At 39.1% G+C, this 26,112-nt stretch overlaps 1 protein-coding gene across 8 annotated transcripts in view; it reads right to left on the bottom strand.

Annotated features, from left to right (window-relative positions):
• MBD5 (methyl-CpG binding domain protein 5) overlaps positions 1 to 26,112 on the bottom strand; it is a 145,000-nt gene that overhangs the window by 33,369 nt on the left and 85,519 nt on the right. For 5 of the 8 annotated variants that reach the window (XM_067299418.1, XM_067299415.1, XM_067299422.1 and 2 more), the window contains 5 exons: positions 23,784 to 23,841; positions 14,017 to 14,698; positions 9,218 to 9,320; positions 8,083 to 8,263; positions 2,685 to 4,823 (listed from right to left, as the gene is read on the bottom strand). In XM_067299418.1, coding sequence (XP_067155519.1) covers positions 2,685 to 4,823; positions 8,083 to 8,263; positions 9,218 to 9,320; positions 14,017 to 14,129 — 2,536 coding nt within the window. In that variant the 5' untranslated portion in view covers positions 14,130 to 14,698; positions 23,784 to 23,841. Of the gene's footprint in view, positions 1 to 2,684; positions 4,824 to 8,082; positions 8,264 to 9,217; positions 9,321 to 14,016; positions 14,699 to 23,783; positions 23,842 to 26,112 lie in introns of those variants that run through there. The other 3 variants (XM_067299419.1, XM_067299420.1, XM_067299421.1) reach the window with 3 other exon arrangements.

Genomic DNA, 26,112 nt, shown 5'->3' with positions numbered 1-26,112 from the left:
AGCAATGGCAGTGGTTTCAAGAAAGCAACACTTCCATTCCACTGTAAAATATAACAAAATGCCCCTATCTGGATTTTAGCGTGCTATGGGTCATATTCAGCTGCTATGCTGGAGCCACACACTTCTGCTATATCTCAGGCAGGAGGGTGGATGAAGGTTTATGCACAGGTTTAGGGCCCTGAGTCTGGGAATAATGCACAGACATCAGAATCTCAAATTTTGATATCAAATGGGTCTTCAGGCTTCTAGCCTTCATGGATATTAATAAATAAATAACTGCAGGTTGTGTATATTTTGCAGCCCCCAGAACCAAAGAAATAAAAAACTTCACTAGTGAGGAACCAAGCATATTTCAATCTTCCTAGTCTTTGCCTACATAGAATTACCATTTGCCATTTGGATAGGGAAAATAGTGTCAATTTAAGCCCATACAATTATATTTTTAAAATTCTAACAGTTATCTCTATGGTATTAGAAAAACCACTGTTTTCTGGTTTAACTTCAGTTGCTCGGAAGAAGGTTTAAGGTAAATCAGAGAAGTCAGTTACAGCAGAACAAAAGTCCCCGTGTGGGGTTACATACACGTAACTATCCCTATATTGATGAGAACTGGACTAGCTGTTCAGGTTGAAACACGTTTCTTCAGGAGGCTTTGCCCAAGCCCGCAAGCAGAGCACAGCGAAGTGCACGTGCACGCCTCCGTCCTGTCGCTGCTGTCCCGCAGGAGGCTCGTGGCTCACACTACCATTGCGTCCTCCTCGTACAAACATTTGCCTTCTCAGGGAGCGATCCAGCTTGCCTGGAGGCAAGGACTGGCAATGCAAAGAAAGGCTCTGATTAACTGAAGGAGGGGTGATGACAAGCCGTGCTGCCTGCCCAAAAGTCAGTTTTTGCGTGAGCGGTCCCTGCTACAACCCGACCAGAGCAGGGCACAACTATGGGAAACGGCCGGGGCCAAAGTGATGGAGCAGGACCAAGAAGATCCCACGGGGGGATGTATTTAGATTCTCTATTCTTAGAAGTCCACTTTAATGACCTTTAGGTAATGTTTTATTGACAATTCTTAAATAATGCAAAATTTTTGTTAATCAGTTCCAGTCTGTATTTCCTGCAGGGATCTTGAACCTTTTCAATCCTTTCCCTAGGTGAGGCAAGTCACTACTGCTCAGTTTTCTGGTGGTAACTGCTGGTGTACAGGCTCTGATCTCACATCACCTTCACTCTTTTCTGTTCTCTGAAGGGCAATTTAATGTAGTTCAATGTTGCAATAACTTCACTGCTTTCTTCTGCTGTGTGGATCATGCCAACACAGGAGAACCCAAACCACTGTTTCCACTGAACTCAGCAGAGGTGGATCCCCACAGGGTTCATGCAAAAGGGATCTTGTAGTATGCACGGTGGTAGAAGAAAGCAAGCTTCTAAGGCAAAACTTGACCTTTCGTCTATTCAGGAGAGAGTTCAGGGTCTCAGGATAGACAGAAGGTATCAGGAAATACTCTTGTCAGCCTGGCAAGACAAAACTACCATGAAAGGGTTAATAGCTGATTGCTTGTGACATAAACCACCACCATATCTAAGGAAAAGAAGCCTTTTTCGCCGGAATGGAGAGAAACCACTAAAAGCCATTAGAAACTGTGACCGGTATCATTTTAGAAAAATTATTTTATCTAATTCAGCTCTGTATTTTGAGGAGTAAACAGCTCTCTTAGAAGCAGCCCTGGAATACATATCAGGTTCTTCCCTGGGCTAACGAGACAGCTTGCACGCTTACAGGCACTTTCGTTTGACCTGATGCAGTTTATCTATGATTGTATCAAACAAACACTTTGAAAGTTAACTGAGCTGCAAGACCGAAATATCAAATAGAAGTTTTTTCTGCTTACGAAATTAACACAGTATCGTCTTTCAAAAATTTGTACTTTGTTCAGCCAATAGTAGTTAAATGAAACCCACATTTTTGAGTTGTCTCCCTTTTATCTTTAAAGAGCACAAAGATAGTAACAGCTGCATACCTGCTTCCTCTGGAAGTCTTCATTGATGAACAAACCAGGAAATCTCGCTACACTCTTCCAACCAAATACACAGTTTATTCAACCATCTAATTATCAGCTTAGTAAAATTAACAAGATCAAGGCAAACACAGGCTTGACACTCCCCCTCCCAACCCCAAGGAAGGTTATTTCGCAAACTTTTGTACCCCTAGTATTTGCTCTAATCTCGACAGCACCCGCCTATTTAATGCAAGGGGCAGAGAGCACATACCTAGCCAGGAACAGACACTACTAGGTCAGCCATAGCATTCTAGGATTGAAGTAGCAGGACATGCTGCAAAAAACAATTTATTCGGGCAAGTGTTTGAAGAAAGTTGAGGTCTAGGTGTGTACAAAAGCGCATGGATTTTATTTATGAGGAGCGTGTGGAAGTTAATAGAAGCAAAGAGTGGGCACAGGAAGGAGGCCAGGATGTTTTTGTACAGAAAAAGGGAGATAGATTTTAGTCTACCACTGTTTTTTCTTATTGGTTTTATTTTTGAGTATCTGGATATCAGCATGAAATATGCATATTTTTTATATTGGTAAGTTCAGATTTCAAAAGTAGATATGCAGAAGGAATCCATTTAAAAATAGTCACAATATATTTCCAAACAGTCAAACATACGGGTATCCTTTTAAAAGGAAACATACCTGCTTCAGGACTGGTTTGATTACAGCTGCTAACAATGCTGTTTGGTATCACTGGAGTGGAGGATGCCTGGATTCTTGGCTGAGGTGGGTTCGGATGTAATGAATTTCCTAACGCCACTCCTGACTGACTGAGCATCCCACAGTTCCCGCTAGTCTGCATCTGATTTATTAAACCTGCCAGATGGTTGGTTGAGCCTGGGCTAGTACCGTGGACAAAGTTAGTGTTTGTGTTCTGGCAGTGCATACCTTCCCCTCTCAATGGTAAACTCTGTGCCAGTGAATTCTGAAGAGTGCCAGGGTTCATATTGGTGTCTGCAAAATGCATCTGGTTACCAGAGCAAGGTAAAACAGTATTTGAGCTCCCACAACCGGTGGTACTATTGCTGCTCATGTGAGAGCTTTGACAACTCATGGACTGAAGTAACTGGGACATTGAACTGATGGGAAATGAGCTTTGACTTTGTTTTCTTATCAAATCGGATCCAGCCTTGGAGACTCCCGAACTGTCCAACTGAGACTGTCTCAGCAAACTCAACACCGTGGTGGTTGGCTGCTTTCTTTTTCTCAGAGGATCTTTTTGCTGAGACATCAGTTTATCTCTCAGTGCTGCTCGACCACTTTGCCCTTCGCTTGTTGGTAGGAGCACATTGGCAGCAGGAGGGAACATGGTATTTAAAGTGCTATGTCCTTCGTTGTTGCCACCACTGGCAACAGGTCCAGAATTGCTACTGCTGTTATTGTTGTTACCAGCAAGTTTATTTTGATTTGCTAGCTGTGCTTTGGCTGCTGCTGAGAGTAAACTACTTGCTGGAAAAGAGGCAGCGTTGTGCTGGTTCAAGATCTGATTTAAAGGCATTCCCAGCAAACCAGGCTGACTCTTCAAGGAACCACTTCCAGCCGATGCAGTGGAAAAAACTGCATTGTTTGGAGGATTTAATACATTACTCATTCCAGCAATTAATGGGTTAGGGATGTCCTTGTATTGATTAAGTCCATCATGCTTGGTGGAGGGGCTAGATGGCATAGATGGTCTGGGTGACCCTATTGTTGACCTTGGGGACCTGGGAGGAACTTTAATACCACTACAGGATGACTGTGGTCCTACTGGAGGCAGCAGGAAATTTCCATGATCTGATGATGTGGAAGAAGAACGTGATCTTTGGGGAGAAGCCTCGATCCTTCCAATCCCGGACCCCATCATGTGAACAGGGGATGTCACTGGCGAAGGAGAGAGGGAAGTTGAAGCTGAATGCTGAACTCTTTGAACATGACTTCCATGGTTCAGGTGACCAGGTTTTACAGTTGGCAAAGGAAGATTACTTGGCAAAGGGACGACAGCAGGAGGCATGCTTACATTCATCACAGGTACCTGAGAGTGGACATTTGAATGGAAAGTAGTTGGGTTAATGATAACAGGATTCTGATTCACTGGTTTGCTAGGAATAGGGTCAAGTATGCCAAGCGGATCCTTTTCTGATGTTAATGGCTTTTTCTGAAGAGCACAAGAAGGCGGTGGAGGAGGTGGAGGTGGACCTTGGGGCGGTTTATGGTGAAACATTGCTCGTGGTACTTCCATACCAGTTGAAAAATTACACATAGGTTTTTTCATTACTGGGCTTTTTGTGGTCAAGGTTGGGGAAAGAGGTATATTAGTCCTTCCAGCCATTGCACAGGATGACTGTATGGGAGAACCATGTAGCATTACTGATGGTGGAGATAAAGGTGTCCTGTTCATGTGAATAGGACTGGAGTTGGGTGCTCCATGAAAATTGGGATTGTTCCTTGTGAAAACGTCAGGGCTTCCAAGTGGGTCAGTCCTAGGAGAGATTGAGCCATCTCCATATATCTGTGATCCTGATGAAGCTGGACTGGGCATCCCACCATGACTGCCACGATATGGAGACTTCTGTCCAAGTTCATTACTACCCAATCTCTGCCTAGGATAGACAGAATGAAGTTCTTGTTGCTGGCTTCCAGCCATTTCTTGCACGTAAAGCCTACCCATGGCATTAGATGCCCCTATCATCAACTTGAAAGGAGTCTTACATTCCGGCATCACAGAATTTGTAATTCCTTCATGTGATTTATTCCTCATTGATCTTGGAGTTGCTGCTCGAGTAGGAACTACTGGAGTTGCACCTGATATTAAAAACACAAGAGTTACTAATTAGAAATCTGAAATCACAATTCAGTGCATGAAAATATTTGTGAAAGCTAGAAAGCCTTTTAACTAAACTTCTGCCTAACCAGAAATAATACCTAAATCATCAAGTACTTGCTGGAATGGTGCACGCTCCCGTATTACATGGTGCAATTGTCTATATATTAACTCCATATCCCATATAAATGCTGTATGAATATGAACAAACTACTTTAAATCTTGTGTTTCTTAGGTTTCAAGCATACTGGCTACCTACATAGAATTTATTTTAGCACAGTCCTTCCAAAACATAAACTCCTAAAAGCGTTTTTTCCCCCCCTTTTTTCTCTTCCCTCTAACAACCATCTCCAGTGCTCTGCTCCTGAATCTTCAGCGTCACCACTTCGGCTACAGCGCTAGCTAGATGAGCTGGCAGGAGGAGTGGGCTGTCACTAACACGGGGAAAAGGAGTCTCTGGCACCATCTATTGAGTACAGGAGGAAACAAGGACCAACCAGGGGTGAGACCCTCTTTTCCTCTTGCCCTGCAGAGAGCAGGACCCTGCCCCAAATGCTGTCCCTGATGAGGATGGTTGGGGAGCCGTGCTGTACGCACTTAAGCATAAGCCTAATGCTGAGAAGGGGGCTACGCAAGGCAGGACGCAGCTTCCGCCACTGCTCTGCACCAGTCAGTGGCCCTGAAGGCACCGAGAGCTGGACTCCGAGTTAATTTGTTCTTGGTAACTGCTTTGTGGAAAGGGGAGCACATGATATAATGTCTAATGCTTGACTGAATTAAGGCTTTTCCTGCAGCTTCTGCAACAGTTTTTGTTTGGGATCAGGTTATTAAATTTAAGAAGGGGCTCTTCCTTACATCCTTGTTTTCAGGATAAAGGCCTCGGGGATATTTACGTATATGCACATGTGAATCCTGTTCTCTATTATGAAAAACTTACTGTAAATTCCAGTTTTGAGACCAGAATTTCCTACATGCACAAAGCCACTTAGGCCCACTAATACCAGTTTTGTTTTTTAAAAGCTTTTATTTTTTCAGTGTTTTACTTTAAGAATACCATCACAAGCAGCTTCAAGTCTGGTGGACTTTCTGCCAGTTTTGCCGCTCTGGGAATTTGTAATTCAGATTTCAGTGTGAGCTTAGTAAGGGAAAAATGAATGCATTCTTGGCATGCAGCCTCTGAATATGCAAAGTTAAATTTGAGTAATGAGCTAAAGATTTCATGTTCAAATGAATTCGGAGGTACCTTTAAAATTCCCTACTCACAAGAACTCAATTTCCTTCTTTCTTCAGTCTGGCCCTAGTAGACAGATGGCACTGACAATTCTGCCTTCATCCTATTTGCTCAACCAGCTACATCATGACAGAAACAAACATGATACCTTTCCCAAAATATAACCCAAGTCTCATTCAGTGGACAGATCTCAAGACTGAACTGCAAAATGAAATATGTACAAGAACCCTCACCTTGAATGCTGGACCTAAGCAAACTGCCAAATGTAAGTGTGCATAAATGAAAAGACATTCTTTCATTTATTAATGCACTTCATTGGGAAATTGTCTTTTTCATCTAGTGCACAAAATGCTTGTCAAGAGAAGGTAAGACTGAATAAACAGGATTTTTGTCTTTACTATTTAACTGGCTTTCCTCTTTCATTTTCTAGTCCTTTTTAAAAAGAAATGTAATTTAAGAACTACTAATAAAGAACAATAAAAAAATTAATATGGAAAATGCATAGTAATTTGGGAAAATGTACTGTTCGGTATAAAAACATAAATTACACCCCCAAAACCAACTTAAACAAAGCTTTAAAACCATAAATAGCAATCTGAAAATGCAATACTACACCAGTACCATGAACAACACAGGCATCTTAGCACTGTCTACATAACGGAAATTTATTGTTGGTTTTTATAGTCTTTAAATTTTCCATTTCAAAGTCAGGTTGCAGATGGTTAGAAACTAGCCAGCTATTATTTTAGCAATATAGAATTGCAAAAGATCTCTCAGATTATCAAGGGCCATTTTCGAGCAGATGCAGGTGTCATAGCATATAATCATAAACTTACTGAGCTCTGTCTTAAAAGTAACTTCACTCCCTTGTCCTAACTGCTCAGATTAGCAAGACTACTTCAGAACCTTTTGTTGTAATCCTTAAAAACTTAGTTTTCAGTTTAAATTTCTGTGCAAATCGCATAGTTTTTGAAGCCTTTTTTCAATGCTAATTTTGTCCTTTATTTAAAGCAGCTTTATTTTCTGGTGCCGATTCTCCTAGTGTCGTTACTGACAGCAGTCATATCTCCTTTCAGCCACCATTTTGCTAGGCTAAACGAGCCAAACACTTTTAGATCGCCTTCGTAAAACAGGTTTTGCACTTCTCTAGCTATTCTATTGGCCTCTGTTGCACCAGCCTGAGTGCCTCTCTCCTGAGTGCTGCTAGCGAGAACAAAAGCACGGGAAGCTGGCGTACGACAACATTTGTACTTCTCTACTTCAGAATCACATTGATCTGCACCATACTGCCATCTGGTACTGCTCAGAGGCATCTTTGATCAGCTAGCATATCCAGGTCGTCGTCTTTCTCAATAATTCACAGGTAATAGCTTTTGTTATTAGTCCCCAGGTGAATAACCTTACAATTAATAGGTTTGTTGCTACACCTTTCTTGCCGTCCAGTTCTCAGTGACTGCCCGTTTTTTCAACGTATTACGATCTTCTCTTGTTTTGATAATACCTGTCAGCTTCATCCATCAACAAATTACTTCATTTTTATGTTGATATGAATAATTAAAATATTAATCCAGGTTGGTCTGAAAAAATAATCCTTGAGAAATTACAGTGGAGATCTTCTCTAGCTGTATATTCTGCCCTGCAATACAATTTCCCACTTAGCCTGGTCCTTAGCCATATTATAATCCCTTTATAATCACTTTACTCAGCTTCTCTAATTTCCCATGTGACAGAATATCAGACATATTACTACAGTTCCAAAAGATGAGCGCTAATGTATTTCCTTTGTTTAGAACAATCTGCTATCTTTTCCAAGAAAATCATGCTCTTAGTGCGGGATGACCTGCTTTTTAGACCCATTTTCTATCTATCTACATCTCTTTAATTATTCTTTTTTTCTGAACCTGTTTACAATTGCAGTATAGATACAGGACTTTTGGGGGTGTTTTTGTATAGCACTTTATAATTTTTAGAAATTAGGTAATTAGATGATTCTGCCTGATTTTACTTACTTGTTCCACCACCAGGACTAGTTAGAACTAGTGAAGGATGTGGTGCTTCCATGCTTTTATGAAGTGTAGCCACAGCAATAATTTTCCTTTTATGTATGCATAGTTTGGTGACATCTTCGTCTGCTTTAACATCTTCAGCAGTTCTCTGCTTCACAGCAGCTCCAGGATCAAAATTAAATACCTGGGAGTAAAAATTCCAACTTTTAAAATACTTATCATATAGACAGCAAACTTAGCAAAATATACCTGAACCAGAAATTTTACATTAAATTACATTTGCCTCTGTTCTTTAGATCTATCTGACAGGTCCTACATTGCACAGGATATAACTTATAGTATGCTTTGAAACTGCAAATAAAAATTGAATATATTTATAATAAATAAACAGAGACATGTAAATTGCCATTTAGTAATATAGAACGCTAACACCCTGCAGTTTAAAAAGTTTAAAGCTGGGGTGGGGAGGAGAGGAAAAAAGAGTTACGTGCGATTGAGATCATTTTATCATTAAGAGGGAAAGTTTACAATTTGTATGTAGATGTTACAACTGTATATTTTAGTATGTTATAGTGATTCAGCTCAGTTACTGGAAATAATACATCTCTGTTATATTTATGCATATGGAGCACCTTTTATGTCTACTTTTAAAACACGTTATCAAAACACGTGAATTATTGGTCTAATTCTAGCAGCTGCTGGGCTCCTATGAGGAAGCATTCCACACATCAGCTCCCGCTGAAGCTACTGCTGAAGTCCGTTTCTCTTTCCAGTTTTCGCACGTTAACACAACGCTGTTGATGGAAGGTTTCTAACTTGACAGGAAAGTGTTCAAACATAGCAAGAACCAAATCAGATCTTTTCCATGAATGAGAGTGGGAGAGACTGGGAAAGGGAAGGGGAGGTGGAGAGGGAGATTCATTTTACGGTTTTCCCTTTCCCCATTCATCTATATTCTGCTAATGAATAACCTCTCCCACTTACGTATTTAAAAACCATACCAATTCCTTGGGTGCCTACCAGTTATCTCACTTTACATATACGTGATGTGAACAGAGGTTCCGTTCTAGTGTAGTGCACCAGCTGACATAGTGGATAAGGATGATAATTGGGGATACAGAAGTAGGCTTTTCTTTACCTTGGGAAGAACAAGAGGACATTCCAGGCCACACTTGCATGTTCCATCAGTCAGCAAGTACGTCTTCACCTGCTCCAAGCAGGATAATAAAGACCCACTGGGACTGAAAAGGAAGAGAATTGATAAATAAAAGCAATTTGATAGGTAATGACATCTATCTACTGTTCTAACAGCTCACATAGAGAACATGAAAAATAACACAGATATGATTTCATATTCTGTTTCACAGTACTTCCTGCTTTTAGTCAAGACCCAAGATGATGCTTTAAAAACAGCAAAAAAATCCTACTTTCAAGGAAGATCTGATTACAGAAAAACAAACTTGGCAAGTGTGGAGAAAAGAAAGTAGCTGAGATTATTGATATTTACTGTTCACATTACAGTCATGCTGGAAATCCTTAACTGCTGCCTGACAGCACCGAGATTGCTTTTCCCTGTCCTTTCTCTATCTATAGAGTGCAAGAGGGAGGCAGCCAGCGCAGTCCCCACGGACCTCCGCTCCCTCCAGCCCATCGCTGCCGCTCCAGGGAGGCAGGACAGTCGTCGGTACTTTTTAGGACTGGGACCTAATTTTAAAAGAAAACATTGCAAAAATGTGTTTCAAGAAATATGAAAAGCCAACACGGGAAATGGAGAACAGTAATAAACTGCTGCGGCTCTGTCTGTCACGTGCATAAACAATTTGGTTTTATTCAGCTAAAATTTCATATCTCTCACTGGAAGTGAGAAATATTACACCAAGAAGCCAGTCCAGTGAGTTTCTGATAAACCGCATATGGATTTCTCTAACTCCCACCAGAAAATCATTATCTCCATATCCAAAAATAGGACACTGGAAATTCTGCTACAGCAAAATCACTAATTCATAAGAGGGAAAAAAGTTCTCATGTCACAAGTCTCTAACTTCCAGATTGCTCTTTATTACTTAGCCATCTAAACTGTTTATTGGTGAAAGCATAAAATAATTAGTGAGGACTGGCCAAAACACTGGCTCCTAATGGCAGCTGTAAATAGCCCTAATTTTAACAAAAACAATGTCACTGGAATATTTTGGATCACAAAAAATTCAGAAGTCAAAATAGCAAACTATGACAAACTTTCATATTTCAAACCAAATGTATAAACAACTAATTCTGCATGACAAAGACTGAGTTATATATATAGCAACATCTGCAAATGACATTTAAAGTTATGTTAGCAGTTTAATTAAGTGGTTTGTCTGCCAAACCTGGCCTGAAATAGTCATTTTAGAGAGAACTACTTAGGTTGAAAATGCCTAACAGTGAAAGTTCTGAAGAAAGCAAGATAAAACAGCAATCTAAAAATACATAGTACAGGTATGAAGGAAAAACTGATAGGTAGGCTAGAACATCAACCCCCTCCTGCCTTAAACTGAAGCACCTTGGCAACGGGGATAACTAAATAAATAAGTAAATAATAATAATTTAAAAAAAAACCCCAAAACACACTTTATTCCAAAATCCCAGAGCTGGCCCATCACTTTGACCAGACAGGATCTCACAGCCTGTTTGCAGCAAGCACAAGGGGAAGGTCTGCTCACTCCAGGCCAGCTCTGCAACTGAAGATGTGACTCAGCTTCCCATCAGAGAAGCTCAGTTTGCCATTTGCCCTACACTACCCCATCCACACGCAAAATCCCCATGGACCATTTCTGCGATGCTTTAAAAGCTCATCTTAAATGGCATCTCTGGGGATATGCTCTGGAGTCAGGATACCATTTTATTTGCGTTGGTAAAAGGCCTACTTAGCAGCAAGAACTAAGCTCTTGTGTAATTTTGCTTATTAGCAGTCCCTTGGCTTCCCAAGTGGCCCCAAATGCCCAGAACGGATGAGTTCTCCGGCAGTTCTCCGAGGGGATCACAAAGCGGCTCCGTTCAGCGCCGTGCAGGGAACCTCAGGAGACCACAGCCTTCACATGAACACACCGCAACGTGGACAGCCCTGATTCGCAGTGCTGTTGCCCACAGCTGGAGTAGATTTCTTTTTCTGCCCGAACCCTGGGCAGACAGAGAAGGCAGGTCTGATGAAACCCAGGCATACACGACAGCCCTACCGATGTCCCTCAGAAATCACCTCCTCGGCACGCTAGTCAAACCCTCCCTGGACCCGTGTCCTTGGAAGGTCTCCTCTGCGGGTGCCGATTTCCTCCCGCTTCTCTACTGCAAAGGGCAACCTCCGGCTTCCTTCCCAAGGCACCTCCAGCCTCCTGTCGCTGAGGAATCCAGACGCTTTAGGACCCCGCAGAAACAGCAGATTATAAAACCTATTTGGATCAGTTACTGATGGTTATGAAATCTTTTCCCATTATCAAAGGGCTTTTCTCAGTTTATTCCACTCGTGATTATTCACAAACAGCAACCTGAAGAAAAGCTCTAGATTCCTGAATTCTACTTTAAGACTGCAGCACAGTTTTACTAAGAAAATCACTGAGACTCAGAGTTTTTACCAGGTAATAAAAGCTTATTAATTTATGAATTTAATCCGGAGCTGATAGTTGATAGAAAATGTGTACGCTTTACATGGAAGCACAAATAAAATAAGTCCTTATCTAGCTGGGATCACCTATTCTAGTTAACTCATGTCGGGTCTTAATACGCACACTGATTTCCCCTTAGATAGCTTTTGAGTCAATACTGTTTGACCTTCTGCTCTCTCAGTAAAGCCGTGAATATCCCCAGGGAAGCCGTTAGCTAGCGCAGCGCTAGACCAGGCGACCCGAGCGCTGGGGCACTCGCCAGCCGCGAAGGGTGACACAACGAGGGTGGACCCAAGCCAGTGCTGGTGGCACTCTGCGCCAAGCAGGAGGCTGCACCAGCCGACGTCCGCCCCGTCCAGGCAGCACGTCCGCGCTGACGGTGCCCTTCACCCAATAAGCACGTATGAGCCGTGGGACATATCCGAAGCGTTGCGTAGCCTTCCCTTACTTGGGACACATTACAGAAGGCAACCGGAGATTTAACCGTTGGATTAACGGGAAAAACAACACGTGGGCGAACCTTGGGGAGAGGGTGGCAATAACACGAGCTTCTCCAAGATGGAAAAGCCAACTGGTGAACTAAGCGGGAGTAGAAACAACAGTTTGCATCAGGCAATTTCGAAAGTTGTTTCTCCTGAACAAAGATCACATGCATAAAAACAAGACAGAGAAGTAACTGTCAGGATGATACCAACACGTACTACTTTATAAGCGTACACGAGACACACTTGAAGCAGCAGCACAGGCTAGGTGGCCTGCTTCTTACAGCTGTACAAAATGAAGTTCAAAATTAAGCAGGATAACCAGCCGTATAAAAATACCAAATGCAAGTCCTGCTGCCTGGATATAGGGATGACAGAAAAAAACCAACTCTTTCTTTCTCATTGATTTTTAACTAAGGCAGAGGCCCAGTAAATTATAGCTATAATGAGAAATACATGGGAAAAGTGATTTATCTTTGACATGCATATCGCTGACATGGACTTTGCTTGGTTCTGCTAATTAAGAATATAACAAGAAATCCTGGAATGCATTTGATTTTTTATGTTAGTTCAGTGTAAAGCTGGAGTATGCTTTGACTCATTAAAGAATTCTATATTGGTATTACATAAAATGTTGTGAAGAAGTGGTTATTTCAATCACAGAATATTGGGATAAGATTAAGCAAATAATAGACTAGTAATCATTTAATATTAATGCGATGTAAATCTGATATATCTGTATTTTGTTAAAGCCAACTATGACTTTTTCCCAATAACATTAATTTATAGTCTGCCTAAACACACTCATTTAATAGTAATTTCAATTAATTTATTTGTGACTGTTTCAGGATGAAACAAAAAAAATCCAATAAGCTAACAAAATAAACAAATAAAACACCTAAAACTTCAGTGAGAGGTTACAGTCCAGGCTTGTATCCCTGTTTTTCTGCATGAGAAACATGGGGAAATCTGTACAAGTAAATCTTGCTGGAGAACACCAGTGATGTTGAACACAGAACCTTCACAGAATGTTTAAAAACTGATGATTTCCGGAGCTACTGAAGTTACGGAGTTACACCACTTAATTTCCTTCCAAAAGAAAGTATGAAAAATGCAAACATATAATGTAGATCTGGAACATAAACCCAGAAAAGACTTAAGGAAGAAGAACAGAATGGCAGAACAAAGTTATGTGACATTGCATGAACTAAGCTGAAGACTGGCTACTGACAGAAGAAGAAAGTCCCACTCTGTCCAATCTGCAAAAAGTTGTTTTTATGCCTGGTCACTGATGTGAACTCAACTGGCAAAGGATCTAATGAACATTCAGTGCTGGCGCAAGGGAAAGGCAATGTTTATGCATCTGGGAGTAAGATGGAGACAGCATCACTTTCTCATCATCTCAGCTGCAACGTATAACTTAATTCTCTGGTTAGTTTCATTATAAAAGGTTTGAATAATACAAATATTAAGTAAGGTTAAATCTGCTACTGTTCAACTTTAAAATCCACATGACCATAATAAGTAATAAAGAACTATTCATGCCTAAAGCAAAATGTACAGCAAGGGTATCAAATTTTCAAGACTTAGCAATATTAGATTTGGATGGCAGAACACGTTATGGGCATGTGAATGGCGCAATTCCACTGACTTCAATGGGCTCCACTAATACCAGTGGAAAAACTGGTCTAGCACTTCCAAAAGAAGAACAAGTCCTTGAAGTTCTTGAGCACAAAAGATTAGTTGAGCTGCTGATTTACCACATGTTCTGGCAAAACTACAATGAAAACAAAACCAGTCACCATTTTACACAACCTTACCTGATATAGAGCACTCCACTTTGGTCCACCCGCCGTTGCCACCCAACTGGAACTTGCACTGCTGGTGGCCCTCCATCCGTGTCCCCTCCGTCACACTCCTTTCCTCCATTCATTTTTCTGTTTCTGTTTATGAGTCTTCAAAGATATCAACAGTAAGATGATATCCTTTTACTACATGTCATCATGGCCTCCCAAAGAAGGCCATTCAGTACACCTTTCCCCAAATTGTACAAAGTGCATTGGGAGGCTCCAGCTCAGTTTGAAACCAAGTCCTTAAAAGTGGCCATTTTTGTTAATGAGTCAGTTTCCCATTATAATCCACATTAAATATGCAATGTTTAACTCCTTATATATTCATAAGGATGGACTATATAGATAAAAATTAGTGCTTCCAACCTGGGAAAATGATAATTCACCAATCCTTTGTTACCTGTCAGAAAGGAGAATGGGGAAAAGGAGAATTTCTAGTTCAACAGCATGGCTCCAAGCTTGATGACTGTCTAAGATAACTTGTATTTTGTGAAAGCTCGTCTCATTTTTATAAATATGAGTCAGATCTAATACCTCCAGGTATTATACCCTTTATATGCCACATTCTTTTTGTTTTCTTTTTATCTTCCATTCATTATCCAAGTTCTCTTCTTGAGATTCTTTCATGACTCCCCAGCTCCAATAAAACAGTCTGAAAAACACAGATATAGAAAACACATGAGCCATTTTCTTACATCTTTTAGCCCAGTTCTGTAACTCATGAAGATGTATACATCTGCGTTTGTTTACATCAAGATATCATATACATCAAGAGTTTAGAATCAAAATTTTAACCATCAATGAAACTGTAAAATAAGGGTTAGGGTAAATACAATCTCACTAGCATATTCTATTTATATGTGAATGCAACTGAATTATATCTGTAACCGCAACTGCAGTTATTAAATAGTTAATGTATAGTTTGGGTGAATTAGGGATACATCTTTTAACTGAAGTTTCACAAATGTTTCTATTCAAAATTATCACTGAATGACTCACTCAGTTAATGCCCTTTATAAACTGTTTATAAAACTAAACGAATTTAATGTGAAGGAAGTTGCTTTTAGGGTTGATAATATCCATAAGAATGGAAAAAATTTTGCATTTAAACTAGATTGCAATAATCAGTGTAAAAAAAGTTGTACAATAAAAAGGAAAAAGCCAGCATCATTAGATTTCTTAATCTAAGTTTAATATCAGAATCTTCAGGTTTTTCTGCATAGATGTCAGAATGCCTATGAAACAACTTAAATGTCAGAAGTAATACACTTTTCCGATATTCTTGTATGAGCAAGTCTTCTTTAAAGTAGTTCAGAATTACATGAACTGTTATCCCCCCAAAATAAAGTTTTATAAGGAATCCAGACAAGAACTAACTCTCAAGATTGGAAGTTTTATTAAGGAATATGCAATTCTAGTAAGTATGTTATAAAAACTAGAAAACAATAATCCTAGAACTCTAACATTAAAGAGCATTGATGACTTTCTATTGTAGTAAAGACTCTATTACAGGTTTTATTTGTAATTGTATGCCAATTCCGCCTCATCGTTCCCACTGCTAACATTTTTAAATACAGCAACTGTTGCTATAGACCTGGCTGATTTTTATAAGAAAAAGTTTTCTGAGATAGAAAGACTGAGGATTTTAAAACATTTCTACAACAGCATCAACAACACATTAGGTGTACGTGTAACAATAACAGCAGCTCCTTCAAGACCACTAGAGGAAGACTCCAGAGACATAAATTCAGTCCTCGAAATGATTCCTTTAAGTATTCTTATGCAGTACATGCTCTTTGGATGTGCTACTTAAAAATGTAAAGTTCAAAATGTTACATAACGAAAAAAAAGAAACCGATGTAATATTTACGAAGTGATGTGGACTGGAAAGCAGCAGGCTGGACATATTCCCTCGACTAAGGTGCAGAGATCTAAAGACTAAACACTGCGATTCCTTCCTGAAAGAAGGCTTCCCGAAAAGCCTGCCACAGCTTTCAGGGACCTGTTTCAACTTTCCTATACTCTGGAGTACCCCAACAGGATGTAATCCTTGGCTGGCCAAAACTGGGGAAAGGATGAGGAAAATATATGGCTAGAGGTTTGCACAGATAAGATCCTGATTAAAACAGGGAGGTTGGAATGACTGCATTTATTTCTTCAGAGTTACGTACACATAACTCCCAAGTTGCCCAGTGCGTGCAGTGTGTCTTGCTTACAGCAAGCACCTCGGAACAATTCCACTTTGCAAGATACTTGCATGCCCTGCCTTTTTTTTTTTTAAGAGAACATATTTTATTAGTAAATGGAAAATGGAAAATTTTATTACTAAATTGTGAATCTCCATCCAGGAGGTGGAATCAAAACGCTATGGAAATTGCACAAGTTTTGACCTACAGCCCAGATACACGTTTAAAGAAGCAAGGCATAATTTGTGACATATTTGCTGCTTCACCTGCCAAATGAAGGTAATTTGTAAGAGAGAAAAGAGCTTTCTGCGGGCATCACCTGGGGCTTCTCCAGACAGACACCTGCCTTGGAAGCCTCCTGCCTGTTCCTATCCACCGCGCCCTGCCGGCGAAAGGAGCGGAGGCCCCGCGGAGAGGCTCGGCTGAAGCCCTACCCCTTTCCTCGGCAGGCAGGGTCTGCGTAAATGCGTTACGCGTGGCACTCCGTGCAGCCTGGCCACCTGCTACAGAACTGAAGATCCTGGTCGCTGACACTGGGAAGGTGAATAAGGACAAGCTAAAGAAGATTAGAGTGAATGTCACATGAAACACCTTGCCGTCTTTCATACAAACAATATATCCTTTAATCTCTAAATCTGGCAAACAGAAATGGGATCTGGGAAGCACTTGGCAAGAGGACAAGACTCTCGAGTCCTGGACTCCCGAGTTGAGCCTTTTAGTTTAACAAAGTTTTGTCTTGGTTGCTAGGTTGGTTTTATCCCGATTAGCAGGATAACAGATGATGTTTCATCAAGTACAAGACTGAATTTACCTTTAAGTTTCGTTATTATTGCAAAAAGGTGCTTTGGAATTTTATTACAGGTTCCATGTAAGACTAAAATAAGTAAATTATCTCCCCATTATTTTTAATGAGAATTAACGTTCCGTAATACACTAAAATTAGAATCAGAAAAGACATATTAAAAATACTGGAAGCAGATGCTACAGAGAAGGCTCATTTCTTGACCCAGCCTAACTTGTTGCTATTTAGGGCAATTACATTGGATCCATTACGAGGAAATAATAGCCATCAAATTTTTTTTTTTTTGCACAAGCAGCAAGAGACACTTGCAAGTAACCTTATATTTTTACTGGTTCTACGATGCCATGTATCAGCTAATGTTGCAATCTATCACTACCATAATGTTTATCATCATTTAATCAGATAAATCATCTTTCTGTGCTACACATATCTTGAAATAGTATGGCAAGAAGCAAAAAACTTCATATAACTGCTTCTTCTGTGGCAAATATTTAAAGATTTTTACTCAGTACAGTGAGTTGGTATAAAATGGCTGCTTCAGCCATATGCTTTTTGGCAAAATTTATTATTTATACGACTTTTTCTTGAAGGCTACTAGAGACTGAAGAACTGTAAAGTAGTACAAGGATTTCAGTGATGTAAAAATCAGAGCATACACATGATTATCCATTTTTTCCCAAGGTACAAAAATATTTCAAACAACACACACACACCCTAAGCAGAAAACAGCAAACGATGCTGTTCCCATTAACCAGGTTGGACCTTTTATCTTTTAACTTACTGCACTCGTGTAAGTTGGGCTCTGCGAGGACACACCAACGTGCCTGCATGCAATGAATTACAGGGAAAAAAGGCTGAGGCTCTCTGGAAGCTTCTTAGAAGTACATAGCTCATCAGTGTGTAACTAGTCACGTTTTTATGTGTTTAGATGAAAATGCTTACGGAAGCAAGATTAGTTCGGTAAACCTCAGCACAGTTCAGCGTGGATTTCCACAAATTACAGGCAATAAAATAATCAGAAATTGCTTATTGTAACCATTGCATATATCTATTAGGCATAAACGACAAAAATAAGAGGTTGCCACTGATGCTGTCATACAAAAGCTTTCACTGAAACCCACATCCAGAGCTGCTATCCGTTATTTTATTCCACTGCACGACACCATAGAAAAGCTAAGCGTGGCAGAGATTCCCTCCAACAGGAGTCAGTCCTTCCAGCTCTGCCGCGAGAAGGGACACCCTTCGCATGCCCCAACACCCGCTTCTCAGGCGAGGAAAACGGAGCTGAGGAAGGCAACAGGGGAGAAGAGGACGAGAGTCCCTTAAAGCTGCTTGAGTCTGGCTCTTTTTCACCCTACAGCTGGCACAGGCGGGTTTCACAATATGTTTTAAACGGTGATGCAGGCCAGCCTGGACAAGGAGCTGCAAGTTCTGAGGAGACACCTGCAGAGGACAGCGGCACTGTGCTATTAGGTTTGACCAACCCTTCCGCGGCTGAAAAAGGACACTTAAATCCCAGCAGGGATCGGCATGACTGTGAATGCCCTGACGTACGGAGCATCCGCTTGACTACTCAAACCTTTACATTTCTTGCCAGCCCAGAATCTTCCAACTCAATTGCCCAAACGCTGTCGCTTCTGATGTACCATCTTCCCTTTCTCTACCAAAGTATTCTAACCAAAGTAATTCTATTGGTTAAGAAAGTATTTGGATTTTGGACTGGATCCAAAGTATTTTGCACACTGGATTCTATCCAAAGGCCTGATTTTCATCAACTCATGTAATAAATACCTCTTCTCTGTAATCTCATAATAACTCCAGACAGCTCATGTTATCTCACCACGAGTAACACAACTTTCCATATCCAAATCAATTACTTCTTTTTTTCTGTGTGCCAAGACATGCCTTTTAGATTTGTTTTGCACTCCACTTTCATTATAATATGTTTAAAAATATTTCATGAGAACTATATAAAACTATACTGAACTGTTTTCCCCCTACTTCCCCCTGCAAATAACCTTCCTCCCATGAAAATTTTCTCCCTAGTTTTCATATGCTGAAAGCATGTTTTCAATTTTTAATGGAGTTGTCTCACTTTTTAAAATGCTCCACTTTCAAAGCCTCTTTGAATGCTTAGCTGTTAATGTTTACTTTATCAATTTTTAGTTAAGTGGTGAAATAGAAAACTTGGTATAAAGTAAAATAAACTTAAATTAGATAATAATAGTCTGTATTCACAGCTATCACATGATAGATGAACCCACATCTGGACTTACATCTATCACAGTGATACCCATGTAACATTTATTTCATTAATAGGTGGATGTAAACTCAGTAAGTCATATTTTGACATTCTAATATTGAAAATATGCTTTGCAACTTTTTAAGAATGAACGTTTAAGTGTGTTTAACAATTCTATGCATTACAGAGAAAAGCTGATCAGAGGCCTTGACAAAAGACTGCCTCTCTGATGCACAAAACTCAGCCCTTACTGAGGGCATGACCACAGATTTTGGGTATAAAGTTTTGCAAACACTCAGAACATCCACAAAACATACTGTGTATAAATTCAAATACCAAACTCACTTCCAAGCTTTACTTTCTATCACAGAAATACTTATGATCTATATTTAATAAAATTCAAAAAAACATCCCCCACAGTTATTGTTAAAGGAAAATTCTGTGTTTTACTGATATTAGTTCATACACATTCAGAAATAGAACTGCCCTCAAATCATGGTCTTGGGGTTTTAGAACTAACACAAATTTTTAGCTTGTTAAAGAGCATTATTTTCAAACTATGCAGAGTTAAAATGAGCTTTTATTTAGTTATCACTTGCTAATTATTAATCTGTTTAAGTCTATCAAAGCAATTAGTTAGGATTCTCTTGTATCATCTAATTAGAAACAAATGCATGTTCCATCACTTTTGGGGAATGCTTTTCCATTTTGAAAAGAAGCATTCTGTTCACTAATTAGATCGGTATTGAACAATTTATGAAGTGCTATTTTTATGTGAGTGGTTAAATAAACCTATGTACCTAATGTATATTTTGTTATACTGGATTCTAGGACTAAAGCATAGCTGTATACATGATATACTCTGGTCTTTGTTTTGAGAAAGACATCTTCATCTTATTCGTAAACAAGGAGTATTAAGAATACACTGCAACAACCATAAAATTGATCTGTATTGAATGATTTAATTAAAATGGTACATTTTAAATTGCTTTTAGTGCAGAAGCAGTTTATAGCAGTCCAACTACCTCTGGTAGGAAAGTATTTTGAACTGTACAAATGACAGCACTGTTAGGTACTGGAACAAGGCTCATGTGGTCCTAACTTAAACTGGTTTTGATGGCGTTGAACTTTTCAGGATTGGAAGACACCAATTTAACCACTCTATAAAATGAGAGCTATTTGGATGAATTCACTCTTAAATAGCGAACAATTTCATTCAAGCCCCAAGGCCATCTTACCCAGCCCTCTCCACGTCCACCATGATCTTTGCCCACTGCATACGCCCCAACTCAGAGAGAATTTCTTAGCTGCATGGACATAATCCTGCAGCACTTGGTTTCTAACGCTGCCAGACTAGACGATGGGAGCAGCCGCTTCAGGGCGTACTATTTAGGAACCTACAACAATGAAACAATTTTCAGCTGTATCGCTGATAGCTAGGGAAAAGATTCTGACAGAAAAGCAGTGATTTATTTTCATGGATTCTGGCTGATCATTAGGACTGCACAATACGAACCTCTTCTGCTAGGCTACGCTGGACCAGAACGCCTTTAGCTAAATAGAAATTGTAACCCTTCCTAGCGATACTTCCAGTACCGAGAAAAAGCAACGAGGTTTCCTCGATTTATGAGACTTAGCTAACTAGCACTACAGCTCTCCAAGGCAATGGCTGCACTGGAAAGGAGAGCGACTCTTTTCACATCCTTTACGTAGTGTAAGCATAGAAGCAAAATCTGAAACTTGCTCAAAGTGTGATTCCTTTTAACACATCTAGCTGTGCGACTCCCCGAGTTGGGAACAACTGAGGTCTTCATTTCCAATAAAAAGATGGAAAGAGTATTTCCTTTAGGGAACTGGTCATAACTGTGTGTATGTGAGACAGGCCTATGCTGCTTATACTTACTTTACACTGCCAAAACAAAGCAATCAGGCTTTTTTTACTTTTAAAGTTAAAACTAATATTTGGTAGGAACACAAGCAATTTAAAACAGCTAAGTTATTCTGCCGAACAGAATTTCATGTCACCATTATCAGCAAACCTTTTTTAGGGAATGTTATGAAATAAAATGTCACTAACCTACTGCTAATAAGAGGAAGTGAAGAAATGTCCATTTTGTCACTCTAAAGAGGAGTTTGTATAATGAAAAATGTTTGTCTCCAGCAACCTACCAATCTAGGGAAAGTGAAAATGGACATAGATGGTTTTCTGTTTTTAAAATGACCAAAAGCCTTTCGTGCATTTACTTTTCAATGGCCTCATTTCCATCTGCAAACATAAAGCTGCAGTAATCTTACACAAACCGATTATTTTTTTTTATTTTCTGAAACAGAGCAGCAAGTAAAGTATTATGCAGCAGAGAAGAGACTGCATAATGAGGTTCCCATCTGATGAGTTTAAAAGGATAAAACTTTCTATAACAAAGACAAATCATACTTAAACTCTTCTTCTGAACAGCTTCTTCTCTCCAGTTCTTCCTTCCCTCACATCATGCATGTTCAGTGCGTGCAGCCAGTTCTGCACCCGGAAAGGACTCTCTTGTTTGGTCCCCTTCAAGCTTTCTTTGGGTAAGAAATTCTGTCTCCTCTAAAACCTATTTTACCATAGAGAACTCCAAGACTCTTCAAGTATTTTATTTTGTGGACAAAGTTCCTTTCCAGATTTTAGTGTTTTGGAGCAGGGATAAGTAGTTAATTTTGAGGTTAGATGTCCTCTATCTTAATTCTCTGCGGCTTCCCTTTCATGGTTGTAACACTGACTTTTTAAAAATTGGTGGACGTTCTGTTAGCTCTAGAAGAGACAGCAAGCTCTAGGAGTCTAGCACTAGAAAGTTAGCAAAACAGACACCATATCATGAGAAAAGACAACCGTGAAATGTGGAAGAAAAAAAAAAGCAGTCTGCACTACAAGAGAGAAACAATTCAGACCTTCAAAGAGCAACTGCCGCAACAAAAACGGATAGCAAAACAGAATAATCTGATTTGTCACAGTGGGGTCCATCTCTCTCTTGCTAACTTAATACACAGATACATTAGAAAATGACCACTGTAGACAATTACGTTTGTCAGGAAAAGTGATAAGGAAGTTACAGACCAACATAAACTTAAAACTGTAGAAGTAACGCACTGATTATCATCAAGAAATTCAGCTACAAATATAATAAAGGTTCAGACTACTTCCAAAGTAGATCCAAGCACATAAAGAAAAGAAGAAAGTTGTTCCCTCAATGTTTCAGTCTTCCAAAATCTCAAATTATTAAATATAATTTTATAACAGTTTTTTAATGTAGCTTGTATGAATTTCAGAAACAAAAAAAAAAGCAGGAAAATTCAATTCATTTTCACTTACACAGTTAAAAAAAAAGAAAAGAAAAGAAAAGAGAAAAAATCAGGTTACTGGAAATATGATCAACAGCTTTGAACTGCAGCCCTGACAATTATCCCTCAGTTAAGATAACCCCAAATCTCCATTAACTGTGCTATGTAATGTCAAAAATACAGCAGTAAAGGGTGAAAATAAAATTATGCTTCTGAATCTCAAATGCAGAGACCTCAGTAAGCTACATAAACTTCCTTTGTATTAGACACCTGAAGTTCAGGACACAGAAATACTTAAATCATTTGAATAATTCAGACTGAGTTTCTGAGTAAGACAATGTCAAAAACATAGTAGGATTGCAAATTAAGCCTCTAAATTATGCTTTTGTGCCAAAGTAATATGTCATGTGACTATACTATTTTTAGACACATGGAATTTTTTCTCCAAATGTCTTTTTTTTTTTTAAACATTGTTTACTGAAATATGCACCTCTACTCAGCAATTTCCCTCATGAAAATACTCTTAAGATATTAAAAATAAGATAACAAACCCCAGCTATTCAGACACCTTAACGCAAACTCCGCAGCATTATCTGGCATAACAGTAAAAGTGCTTGAGAGCTTAGGCTGCCCCTCTGAAATCTGGCGTGCTACAAACCTGCACAGTATGATGCATGAATCTCTTTCTAGCATTAGTAGATTATTATTCACTGTCTTTCAATGATACACTAATTGAATGCATATTTGGAGGATTTGGCCCCACTGTTTTATTTATGAGATAGTCAGTATTAAGAGTCTTCCTCTCTTTTCTAAAAGAGCACTCAGAAGTTTAAGGATATGTACAAAAAATAGTGGGTTATTTTAATCCTTTTAAATGCCTTCACTCCATGAAAATTATGACAAATATTTATTGATATACAAGAAGCCCATTAATTTTAAGTTTAATATTTTAAAATAAATCTCTATGAAGGCTTGTATACTTGACCTTTTCTTATGTAGTTTCCTTTTTCTATTTACACAGGTCTGAGTCAACTGTTTTATGAATATACCTCTCAATTTAAAATACTCTCTCAGCCTCCTGTTAAACCTTGTATTTGGTTTGCTGTGTAAGAAATATGAAATAAGTAATGCAAATATACAGTATTTTGAATATGCTAATTAGCAGTAGTATACAGGATAAAAAAAAACTGACCTTTTTCCTCATTAAGCATTAGATTTAAGGTGGATATGTTCGTCTTGTTCATTCCAAGCTGAAAAACAAAGAATCAGTTGAAACAGAAGATAAGCAATACGGTCCTCTTATTATGTTAAGATTTCAATATTAAATTATTCTTAATTAGTCCTTAATATTTATACTCATTTAATCAGTGAGGTTTCTTTGAACAGTGTTTCTACTTTGAAACTCTGCAACAAACACCTGTTTGCACTCCATATTTTGTACACATTTTATTTCAATAAAACATCATAAGCATATAAAAGATAATCTAAAGTACAACTTAAAAAACCCCCTACTCTATTGAAGTTTACTCTGCATTCCAGCAACAATGACAATAAAGTTCTCAACTGTGCATACGCATTTAGTTTCATACAAGATTTTGTGCTTACTGAGCCAAAACCTCTTTGCTGTCTCGCTGGCCCAGGGAGAGCTCAGAACTTCGTTAACCTGCCCCTGTTCTCCGCGGGCTGCTGCAGCAGAGCTTCTGGCAAGACTCACCAACTCATAATCCCCTTTACTCCAAGATTTACATTCAAGAAAAAGCAAGGTATATTCAATCTACTCAAATAGGCATAGTATCTAAATGTTAGTTTCTGCATATTTTTAGGCTGAATTTTTACATAACAAGTGTCAGAGCTATTCACATTGACACCTTAATACAAGGACAAATTTCATTGTCCAATAAACTGCCAAAGACTACTTTCTGGCTCCTGGGAAATGAAATACGTGTTTTTATGATGATAAAAATCACTCTGCTCTCCATTTTACTACAAGGGTTGTGAAACTCTCCTTGGAGTTATTTCACCATCCAAACGATGCTAAAAGTCTAGATTTTAATTAAAAAAAAAAAAAAAACCTTTCTCTGCATATGTTTCCAGAAGCACAATTTTAGAAAAATATTTTTAAGTTAGGACTCAGAGATGGAACATGAAATTTCTTCTCAAATTTTTAGGTTACTAACCTGCACTTTAACACAGAAGTCTGGGCATTTTCAATAAGTGTCTAAAGAACCTTTGTACAACAGACTTCTAAAAGCAAATTCTTTTGCCACTTCTAAACAGTTTTTTTCTACAGTTAACAGAAGTGTTAAAAGGCAAAAACTTTGGCTATCTGGACTTTGACCAACAAAAGCCAATTTACTGTGCTTCTGAAAAAAGGATACGCAGGCTACTAAGCATACTTTACTTTAGGTAAAAGCTTTTTTTTTGCCTCCTTAAATACCCCCTTTCTTCCTCTGCAAAACAGGAATGAGTGTTTTTATACTGAACGGATCTCTCAAGACTTCCACACCCTCTCCCAAATAGTTGGGCACTAGGAAAGACTGGTATTGCCTCTTCCCGGGATATCGTTAGGTGTAAGGTAGAGCTCGACGGTCCCTGAACGATGCTCAACGCTGTCTTGTCAGGTGTCTGTGGCTTTGCTCACTTGAGGCACTGTAAAACCTGATTTTACTACACGTGCAATAAAACGCACGTACTCTAAGCTGGACAAGAAAAGGTTTGATTCCCTTGAGAGGGAATTCAAGCTCGACAAGTGAAAAAGCACTGCACCAGCTCATCAAAGCAGAGAAAACAAAACTGAGAGTAAAGACCATGGGTTCGCAGGAATTAGTAACGCCTTTCCCTATTTCCCTCTTAATTATAACGTTTTAAAAGCTTTTTAAAAGACACCCATTTAGTAACACAAATATATCCTGCCACCAAAAAAAAAAAAGCCCCAAAAACCAAAAACCAAATGTGGCCACCTGTGTCATGAACAGATGCCATCAACTTTTGGAATAAAAATATAAGAAATGTGAATTCAAGGTATAGACAGGTAAGACAGCTTTCTGCTTCTCTTTTTTAATGTATTTATTTCTTATGTTACACTGATGCATACCATCTCAATGAAAGTCTGAATTCACTGAAATCAATGGCAAGCATCCAAAGACTATTGAACCTGAATTTCACTCCAGCTTAGATAAGGTCTTTTAAAGCACTTTATACAAGAAAAAAAGGCCTTTGGTTCATTTTCATGTACTGAAACTTGCTGTCAGTAAGTAAAGATTTTAAATACCAAATACCTTAAACTGGAATATGTTACCATTAGTACAAGAAGTTTTGAGGGAAGTAAAACAAGGCTAACGCCAGAGTCAAGCTGGTAGAATTACCGACACTGCGACTCCGGTGAGGGACCTCAGGAGAGCAATCTAGGCAGCCCACGGGCACTGAAGGAAGATCAAATTTACCAAGACCATCTCTGGACGCTGCTTCTCTATGCGTTTTAAAAACTTTCAATCACAGACTTCATCACAGCTGTAGGTAAA

Source organism: Apteryx mantelli, chromosome 6, assembly GCF_036417845.1.
Source record: "Apteryx mantelli isolate bAptMan1 chromosome 6, bAptMan1.hap1, whole genome shotgun sequence".
In the NCBI taxonomy this organism is placed as follows: domain Eukaryota; kingdom Metazoa; phylum Chordata; class Aves; order Apterygiformes; family Apterygidae; genus Apteryx; species Apteryx mantelli.
Note: the sequence above shows the minus strand (reverse complement) of the source record. Positions and strands in the feature narration are given on the sequence as shown.